This window comes from Pteropus vampyrus, unplaced genomic scaffold (genome assembly GCF_000151845.1).
Source record: "Pteropus vampyrus isolate Shadow unplaced genomic scaffold, Pvam_2.0 Scaffold271, whole genome shotgun sequence".
NCBI lineage: Eukaryota > Metazoa > Chordata > Mammalia > Chiroptera > Pteropodidae > Pteropus > Pteropus vampyrus.
In genome coordinates this window covers 139,190-148,899 of record NW_011889052.1, presented here as the reverse complement: position 1 = coordinate 148,899, position 9,710 = coordinate 139,190, and the positions used below count along the sequence as shown (strand labels likewise).

The 9,710-nt window shown below is 50.3% G+C and overlaps 1 protein-coding gene across 1 annotated transcript; it reads left to right on the top strand.

Annotated features, from left to right (window-relative positions):
• The first annotated feature begins 445 nt into the window (after window positions 1–445).
• CCDC12 (coiled-coil domain containing 12) lies at window positions 446–9,682 on the top strand. Its single transcript, XM_023520558.1, has 5 exons — window positions 446–540; window positions 955–1,180; window positions 1,405–1,439; window positions 2,485–2,561; window positions 2,657–9,682. Exons 1-5 carry the CDS (start codon window positions 446–448, stop codon window positions 2,737–2,739), a joined length of 516 nt encoding a protein of 171 aa, XP_023376326.1. The 3' UTR covers window positions 2,740–9,682.
• The last annotated feature ends 28 nt before the right edge of the window (window positions 9,683–9,710 follow it).

Genomic DNA, 9,710 nt, shown 5'->3' with positions numbered 1-9,710 from the left:
GAGGGGCCCGGCCCAGGGGCTGCTCGGTGTCGCCGTGGTATGGGGCGCAGCAGCATCCGGCCCACTGCAGCCTGTCCACTGGAGGTGCGGGGGACACTTATTAGCACACAGTTCCCTGGCCCTGTTTAATTCTTTGCTTTTTGTTATCGACTTTTAGTTATATGTGTAATAAATGAATAAATACAATTACCTCGTAAAAAAGTAAAGTGTTGGCCATCTGGCCACACCTCAGTCTGCTTCCCCATCTCCTTTGCCCCTGAGATTCCCATGTATCATACCCAGGTAGTTTGCGTCATGGTTTGGGCCCCACTGGGTTGGGGGCATGGCATGGTTGGGCCGGTCATTAAGGCGGGACAGGGGAGGGGCGGGGAGCTGGTCCTGTGCCTCAGGGTCAGCACCTGTGGCTGGAGGGAGGCGAGGAAGGGCAGGGGGGCCGTGCGGGAACATGGGGCACTGTGGTGGGGGCCGGAGGAAGCCCACAGAGCCCAGTTTGGGCGTGGTGCTCCTGGCTTCTGTCCCCACGGGAACAGGGCCCTCCTGGTCAGACCGTCCAGAGGCCCACGGTGCTGTCAGCAGCTGGGTGCAGCCCAGACAAATCTGAGGGTGGCCGTCCCCCTCGTTTGGAGAGCACACATCTAAGAGTAGGACGAGAAGAAAGCCACCTGTGCTCTGACCAGTCTGGGGCCCAGAGGGCGTCTTCAGAGCCCAGGAGCCCATGGAGGTTACAGGGACAGCCAGTCCTCCAGGCCCTTCACGAAACCGTACTTTGGGTTCGTTCAGACAGCTCTGTCGATTCACAGCTGGGCAGCGGGGGCTGAGAGTGGCATCCGTGCTTCCTGACTGGAAGCCTGGGCTTCGCCTCCTGCCGCTGGCTGCCTGCGCGGGCCCTCCCATGGCCCAGGCTTGCCGTGATCCTGGGGAGCCCCAGCCCTTCCCTTAGAGCTGCCCTTGCAGGGTCTTCACATCTGGCTGGCCAGGGGCGAGGGGAGAGGTGAGGACAAGAGGGCCTAGGGTCTCCCCGGGGACCCCCGCCTGCACTGTCTTCGCCTTTGCTGTGTCCCTGCGGAGAGTGACAGGGCCTCTCCGACGGGCTTGCCTTGTTGTCTTGCACCCTCTAGTGGAAGAGAAGGTGAAGGAGCAACTGGAGGCCGCCAAGCCCGAGCCTGTCATTGAGGAGGTGGTGAGTGCCGGGTGGCCGGTCCCCGTCACTGCTCGCTGGGTCCTTCTTCCCCACCTGCTCTCCGCTCTCCCCTCCCTCTTCCACTTTATTCCCTTTCCCCCTCCCTACTTCCTCTCCCCTCTCCTTCTTCCTTTTTCTCCCGTTTTCCTACCTCTGTCCCCGTCTTCCTGCACCCTTTGGGACGGGGCCCCTCCAGCCCTGACGTGTGTCTCCCCCCTCCACAGGACCTGGCCAACCTTGCACCCCGGAAGCCTGACTGGTGAGTGTTGCCCATGGAGGACCAGTGCAGACAGAGCAGCGAGCTCTTGGTACTGGGCTTGGTCTTCGGGCTGGGCCTTTCCACCCTTGCAGTGGGGAGACGGACGGCATAGACCTGTAGCTGCACGAGATAGTTACTGTCCGAAGCACGTGCTGAGAAGGACGTAAATGGAGAATGAGCGGGAAGTGTCGGGGGATGACACCCGGAGGTGGGCAGAGGCTCAGGCAGAGGGGAGCAGCAGGCACATCAGGAAGTCCCTTCTGAGTGGGTGAGGACCTGCCCCACCTCAGGGAGCCCCATGTGAGTGAGTCCGACGTTTGCCCTTGGGGAGCTGCAGCGTGGAGGAGAGACGGTGGGGAGAGCGGACGTGGGTTCCTGTCCCGGGTCTGCCACCCATCGGCCTGTCCCTCTGTGGCCCCAGTTCCCTCTTCTGTGAAATGATGCTCATCCTTCCCTGGTGCCCCTGTGACTGGGCTGAGAGAGGGGTGAGAGGGCCTCATGGCCTGGGGGCTGCTTTACCTTGAGCCAGAGGCACGATGGACCAGATCCCTGTCACCTGCACGTCTGCGTCAAGTGCAGCACCAGCTGGAGATGGTGTAGCTGGTGAAAGAAAAGCGTGGGGCCTGTGTCCTAGGAACCCCCAAACCTGAGAATAGGCTATGCATGCACTTCTAGAAGCTCCAGTGGTTAGGTGAGCATGTGGCTGGAGGAGGAGCAGGACCCACAGTGGGTCATGCCCGTCACTCCCCGATGGTGACCTAGGGGACTAGACCAAGAGAGGACCCCTGAGAAGCCATCCGCCCTTGCACACCTGGACTCAGTCCCTTGCGTTGGGTGGGTCTGTGGGGCTGGACCCCGCCCCACTGGGACTGGGGTGGATGGCTGGTGCTGAGTTCGAAGGGTGCAGAAAAGGAGAGAGGAGCCTCCTGGCCTTCTTCCCGGGGCAGTGTGATTCCTAATGTCCAAGGGCTGTGGGCAAGGAGGGCCCCAAGGCCACGGCAGATCAGCCTTCAGCCTCTGGCCTCCCCCCACCTCCCTTCTGTAGGGACCTCAAGAGAGACGTAGCCAAGAAGCTGGAGAAGCTAGAAAAACGGACCCAGAGGGCCATCGCCGAGCTGATCCGTAAGTCGGGGCCTGGCAGGGCAGATCACTGCCCTCTGGGTGGTGGCCCAAGCACAGAGTCCATCTCTATCCCTCCTGTTCTGCTGTCCATCCAGGTGAGAGGCTGAAAGGCCAGGAGGACAGCCTGGCCTCTGCAGTGGACGCCAGCACAGAACAAGAGGCCTGCGACTCTGACTGAGGCGTCCCCCGGCCCCTCACCTACTTGTCAGGCCTGTTTAGCAGGAGGATAGTCTTGGACAAGGGTTGGGGCTGGGCTTGCCATCACGTCCACTTTGGCTTCAGAGCAGTGAATCCCTGCCCCATCATTCTGAACCGCCACCCCCATGGGGTGAGGTCGGCTCCTCGTCTCCTGAGTGGTCCCCAAACCCCTGAGTGGGGGCAGAGCCAGCAACAACTCTGTGGGCTCGCTGTGTCTGTACATATGTATGTATTATGAACTTTTTTTTTTTTAATCTCTGGAAATAGAGACAAACAGATCCCTATCATATATTTCCTGGGTCTTCGGCGCGCTGTGGGTTGGGGCCCCGAGACAGGGTGCCTGCAAAGGCGATGCTTACATGAATAGGCCCTGTGTTGGCCTGAGCATGTTGAGTCTGGAGGGATGGGACAGGCCCAGGTCTGCCCTCTGGCTCCAGGTCCATGCCCAGTCCTTGGTCAGCGGTGGTCATCTCAGAACCCTCGAGTGACAGAGATGGGTCTGAGAGAGTTCTCTTAAGACTTGGTACAGGCCTGGGCCTTGTAGCATTCTGTGGGACAGCGCGGAGAGGCTCCCTCCCCGGTCCTCTGTGGCCGCCTCACAGTGTGAGGGACGGAAGGGAGAGGCTGGGCCCGTGAAGGCCGTGAGCTGTGCCCCGGCCTCAGCTCTGCGCTGCTCCGGATTCCAGGTCCCGGGCCCTGTTCTCTCTCACTCTGCCCAGCCCCAGGCAGCCCCTCGGTTTCAGTTCTCCCGTCAGAGCTGGCCTATGGCTTCCCTGGGACAGGGCCCCTGTGTGGGGGACGGTGGCCCATTCTGCTAGAGACTGGGGTACTGTGGGCTGAGTTTCGGGTGTGGTGTTGAGTCCCAGCCCCCGAGGTCCTGAGCCACCTCTGTGGCGTTGACTCTCCAGAGCAACTGGCTGGCCACAGCTCTGACTCCATGTGTCTGTGACCAACTAGAATTTCATCTCCTCTAGAATGATAACATGCTCGAGTTTCCTTCGGGGTTTTTTTTTTCCCATTGAGCCTCCTGCCCCTGCCCTGGGTCATCCCAGTATGTTCGTCCCTCTGTGATGAGTTTCAAGAACACAGTGACCCAGCTTTGGTGGATGGTGCTGAGGACTCGGGCCATAGAGGTGGAGCAAGCGTGTACACGGAGACCAGTATACACACAGTAAACGAAATGCTTTAAGTTAAAATTACGCATCTACTCTAAGAAGGTAATTCTTCTGTATAAAAGAAGCAGGAACTTGCAGTTGTGAGTGAAGGCTGAAGTGGCGGGTGGCCGGCTGCTGCGGAGAGCAGTGGGACCTGACCAGGACTCTGATTCCCACCAGTGACAGGGGTCAGACATGCCCACGGGCGTCAGGACTGGAGCCAGGCTCCCTCTGCATGGCCAGGGTCTGGAACGGGGCTTCCTTTCCTAGGAGTAAAGGATGAAAAGAGCCCCACCTCCTGTGCATGCAGCTGGAAGCAGAACGTTTCTCTGTGGCAGTGTAGGGACTCAGACACCCGGTGACAGGCAGCTGGGCGCCCGCTCAGCACCAGCACTGGGACTAGAGTGGGGATATCCCCACAGTATGAGCCCCGAGAGCTGATGGAAGGTTTGCTTCTGCATGTAAACCCTGTGTGCCCTACAAAAAACTGCCTGACGAGGAGAGAGAAAAACGAAGATCACCATGTGTGATGGGCACTCAAAACAAAAGTTACAAAACCTGTGAGAAAACCCAGTGCCTTAAAGAGTGACCAACAACCCAACAAGTGGGAGAGTTTACAGCCAAGGACACTGAAACAGTAACATCCTAACAGGCTTTAAAATGAGCATTTGTTTTATTACCAGAGAGAAAAGAACTGACTCCTATAACTCAAGAACAGAGATTGGATATGAAAAAGAACTGATTAGAAATCTTGAAAATAAAAAACGTTTATTAAAATAAGCTTACTAGCTGGCAAAAATGGGATAGAGGTAACATAATTTTTTGAATGACTGAACTTTTCAAAATCAATCCACAGATTCAAGGAGGACAACAAAACTCAATGAGGCAACAAAAAGAAGTCTACACTCAAATGTTCTCTCTTGATGTGGGTACTGATTTATTAGGTATAACAAGTTATCCCAAAACTCAGTGGCTTGAATAAACATCTTTGTTATCTGACAGTTTCTATGGGTCAGGAATGCAGAGCAGCTTAGCTGGGTAGTTCTAGCTCGGGGTCTCTTTTGAGGTTGCTGACAAGCTGTCCCCACGGCAGCGGTCATCTGGAGGTCTGATGGGCTAGAGGGTCTGCTTCCGAGGCGGCTTCCATCCTCAGGGCTCACAGGGATGCTTGATTTACACACAGTGCACATGCAAGTCCTTGCCATGTGGACCTCTCCATAAGGCTTGATTGGGTGTCCACATGCCGTGGCAGCTGGCTTTCCCCAGAGTGAGTGGCCCAAGAGAGAAAGGAGGAAGCTTTAAGGGCTTTTATGACTGGGTCGTAGAGGTATTATTCTGCCACATTCTATTTGTTAGAAGCAATTCACTGCGTCCAGCCCGTACTCAGAGAATTCGGTTCCACCTCTGAAAGGGAGATCTGCCTAACAATTTGTGGGTCTATTTTAAAATCAATACATACCTAGACACATTGTAATAATTTGGCAAAATAAAAAGACCAAGAAATAATCTTAAAATTAGAGAGAAAAGATAGATTACCTTTCCAGGAGCAAGACTGTAGCAGATGTCTCAACCACAGGCAGTGGTAACTGGACGAAAGAAAATTGTCAACTGAAAATTCTATACCCAGAGAAAATGTCTCAAGGTATTTTTAGACAAAATCAGAGATTTTTGTCACCAGCGGACTCACACACAAAAAAATCTATTTTGAGGTAATGAAAAATGAAAAATTGTGATGGTGGTTACACAAATCTGTGACTATGCAAGGAGTCATTGACCTGTACCCTTTAAACGGACGAATTGTATAGGATGTATATTATATCTCAGGAAAGCTGTTTTTAAAAAACGAATAAGCATTCTCAAAAGAAAAAAAAAAAAAAAATTCTGAAGAATGTCTTCAGACTGAAGGGACACATCCCAGATGGAAAATCTGAGATAAAAGATAGAATGAAGAGAAAGAAAGTGTAAATTTAAACAGGCATTGACCTTATAAAGCAAAAAAAATGCTTCGTGGACTAAAAGTGAAACAGGGATCACTTAGCAGCGATGGCGTATGAGGCCAGCGGGAGGGGGCGGTGGGAGTTACAGCCTCCGCGAAGCTCCCTCAAGACGGGAGAAAAGACTCCAGTTAACACTGGTCTGCAGGCAGGCTGACATTTCTAGGGTAACCCTAAATGAACAGAAACAAGACCACTTCCAAAGTAGTTGAGAGAAAAAAAAGTGGAATGAAAAAAAAAATAAGGCAAAAAGAAAAGATCAGTAAATGAATCCATATACATCATTAATTACAATTAACGTACTAGACCACTTTTTTTGTAAACTCAGTCTGATGCCATTTTAAAAAGAAACCTAAACCCCAACAGAAAGATTGAAAGCAAAGGGATTAGAAAAGCTCTCTCAAGCTCAGAATCAGCAAAAGGAAGCTGAGGTCAGCTGGGTCATGTCAGACCAGGGAGCCTGTCAGAAGTGTTATTAGCTACACTGCTGTGCTCTGGAGCGGCGCCCCCTCCCCTCCGCCCCGGCCGTGGGAGTGCTAAGTGGGAAGACCCCTTGGGGAACCTTGAACATGAGTACACCCTGTGACCGACCAGCAATTCCACTGTTAGTGTCCTAGGAAACAGTCGCACGTGTCTTCCTGGAGACGGACAGCAATGCTTATAGAAAGAAGCATCGTCCGTAGGGGCTCCTGCACGCACACCCAACACAGATGTGGTAGTAAGCTGTATTTCTTGCAGTGGAATTCTCTATAGCAATAGTGAAATGAATGATATCCACCTACAAGATTATGGCCATATCTCAAAAGAAGCAAGTCACAGAAGAAATGGGACACGAGCCTCTGGTATGCGTGGACGGTAAAGTCGGCACAGGAATGCACGGTGGCGGCCTCAGTGTCAGGCCTGCAGCAGCTCCGGGAAGGGGCCCTTGAGGCGCCGCCATGTTCTTTTCCTTGGCTTGAGTGATGGGAACTCACTTTATTCTCTCTCCATTCATTTTCTATACTGTGTGTGTGTGGTGTTTGTGATGTATTTCACCCACCTACTTTTTAAAGGAGAAATTTTCAGAATTCACAACCTAAAATGACTGTTAAGTGTGAAGTGGAATTTTTTTAAATGGCCACATCTGCCGTTCACCGCTGTGGTCTAGATTAGAACATTGAGGGTAAAGAGAAAAATCACATAAGCTCCATGGGGGCGGGAGGTGGGAGGAGGATTACCTACAAATGAATGAGTTTCACTTTTCATCATTAATAGATACGAGAAGACAAGTTTTTCCTAAGTGCTGTGGGAATAGATGTCAATCTGTTCAACTATCATAAATACTAAGGGTAGGATAGACATTTTCAGGCTATGGCACTGCTTTCCATGCACTGGTATTTGCTGAGGGAACTCGTAAATGATGGTCTGTAGCACGAAGAGCCGGGAGGGGGCAGATGGAGGAATATGGGAACCAGGACCGCGTTTCGCAGACACTCACAAACAGGGTCTTAAACCAGGAGGATTTATTGGGTCTTGTGTTAAGTCTAAAGTGGTCTAGTGGCTCCTTGAGGCCGCCAGGGACGCGAGTCCCTTCCTCTCCCCAGCTGCCCTCTGTAGCTCTCCTAGAAATCTGCACCCCAAGGTTTGAGCTACAGGCAGGAGGAGGAAGGGTAAAGGGCAAGCCATGAAGAAACCATGGCTTCAAGCCCAGTCCACCAGGCTTGCCTTCACATCTGACCAGCCATTACTGTGTCTGATCCACTGCTAACTGCAGACATGTGGGGAATAAGGTATTTTAAGCGGGACACATTGCCACCATGGTTGAAACTGAGAAAGGAAGTAAAAGTAGATAGACTGCTGGGAAGGCAGCCAGCAGTGCCTGCCACAGGACGCAGGAAGAAGTGGTGAGCGAAGAAAGTGGTAAACATTGCAAGAACCGACAATGACACCTATAGCAAGACGAAAAACGAAGACACACATTATAAACATTAGGAATGAAATACGGCTATCACTGCGAACCCCACAGACATCAAAAGAACAGTAAGGGAATTTTGTAAACTAGCCACATAAATTTGACAAGTCGATGAAAAGAACCAGTTTCTTGAAAAGCACAAACTCCCACAATTTACCCGCGATGCAATAGATACTTTGCATAGCTCTGTAACTATTAAGGATATTGAATTCCTAATTTAAAAACCCCTGAAAAAGAAATCTCAAAGCCCAGGTGGTTTTACTGCAGAATTAATATACCAGTTAAGTGCAATTCCTGTCGAAATTCCAGTAGGATCTTTAAATATAGACAGGATTATTCTAAAATGATTCAGGAAAGGCAAAAGAACTAGAACAGCTTAAACAATTTTTAACTAGAAAAATAAAGCATGAGGAATCACCACTTCAAGGTGTCACGCAGCTACAGTTATCGAGATGCTCCTGGTGGGAAGAGGTGCACGGATCCATGGGCGAGAACGTAAAAGAAGTAACTCCACGTGCACAACCCACTGATGTTTGACAAAAGTGAGAAACGAGTTCTGCGGAGGAAGCATGGTCTTCAGCAGATGGTGCTGGACTGACTGGATAGCCATAGGCCGAAAAAGGACCCCAGCCTAAGCCTCAGACCTTACACAAAAGCGAAAGCGGGTCATAGGTTTAAATGGAAGACGTAAAATCCTGACTTTTAGGAGAGAGCCTTCAGGACCTAGAGCTTGGCGAAGCATTCTTAGATATGAGACCAAAAGCACAATCCATAAATTGATAAATTGGACTTAACCAAAATGAAAAGCTCTTGACCCAACAAAGCCTGTTAAGAGAATGAAAAGAAAAGCTACAGACTGAGGAAATATTTGCAAACCCCTTATCTGATAAAGGACTCGTCTAGAATGTATAAAGGAAGCTCAAAACAACAGGAAAAAAGAGAGGGAGGAAGTCAAATTAGAAAATAGGCAAAAGACATGAGTCATTTTACCAGAGAGGATATATATACATATGACACACAAGAAAGATGTTCAGCATCACTAGCCATTAGGGAAATGCAAATTAAAATCATGATGAGATACCATTACACACTTATTAAGAACAGCTTAAATTAAAAACATAATACCAAACGCTGATGGACGTGGAGAAAGGACCATAAATGTTAGTTACTCTGGGAAGTAGTTGGGACAGTTTCTTAAGAAACTGAACGTTACTTAACGTATAACCTAGCAACCATGCTCCTGGCATCTATGCCAGAGAAGAAAATTATGTCCACACAGATGGGCTTAGCAGATATGAAAACTATAGACACACATGTTCGTAGCAATTTTATTTGTAATCATCAAAAGCTAGGGGGAAAATGCCTCACGCGTTACTGCTTAATGAGCACTGGATAGTTTGTGTCAGTTAAATAAGCACGGATCTTCAACTTATTGGAGGTTGCCAAGTCATCATCAGACCAAGATACAGGTCTTAGTGTAATTTCCTTCAGTTAGGAATTTAAAAATTCACAAACAATAGGTGGGAGTAAGTATGGTAAAAAAAACTCTGACATGTGGCATGCAGTCTACGAGGGCATTCCTTCACCTGGTCCTGTACTCTGGGGAGTAATGGAGTGGAAAGTTAAATAAGTTTTTATTCTGTGAAGAAACCAGCCAACCCCCAAGATGTCCTTCAGTAGCTGACTGGGTAAACGGGCGCACCATACCGTGGACTACAGCTCTGCAGTAAGAAGGAACAAGCTGTTGATAAAGGGAGTGGCTTGCTTGGACCTTAAGGGCGTTATGCTGAGTGAAATAAACAAATACACATGTATCTCAGAAGATCTCCCTCTGTCTGATTCCTTGTTTACA

Bases quoted from the DNA above. Each gene is read 5' to 3' on its own strand.
- CCDC12 (XM_023520558.1), top strand. From the start codon at position 446: ATGGGGCACTGTGGTGGGGGCCGGAGGAAGCCCACAGAGCCCAGTTTG. The intron at 541-954 runs GTCAGACCGTCC...CTGCCCTTGCAG, and splicing joins ACGGGAACAGGGCCCTCCTG to GGTCTTCACATCTGGCTGGC. The intron at 1,181-1,404 runs GTGAGTGCCGGG...CCCCCTCCACAG, and splicing joins AGCCTGTCATTGAGGAGGTG to GACCTGGCCAACCTTGCACC.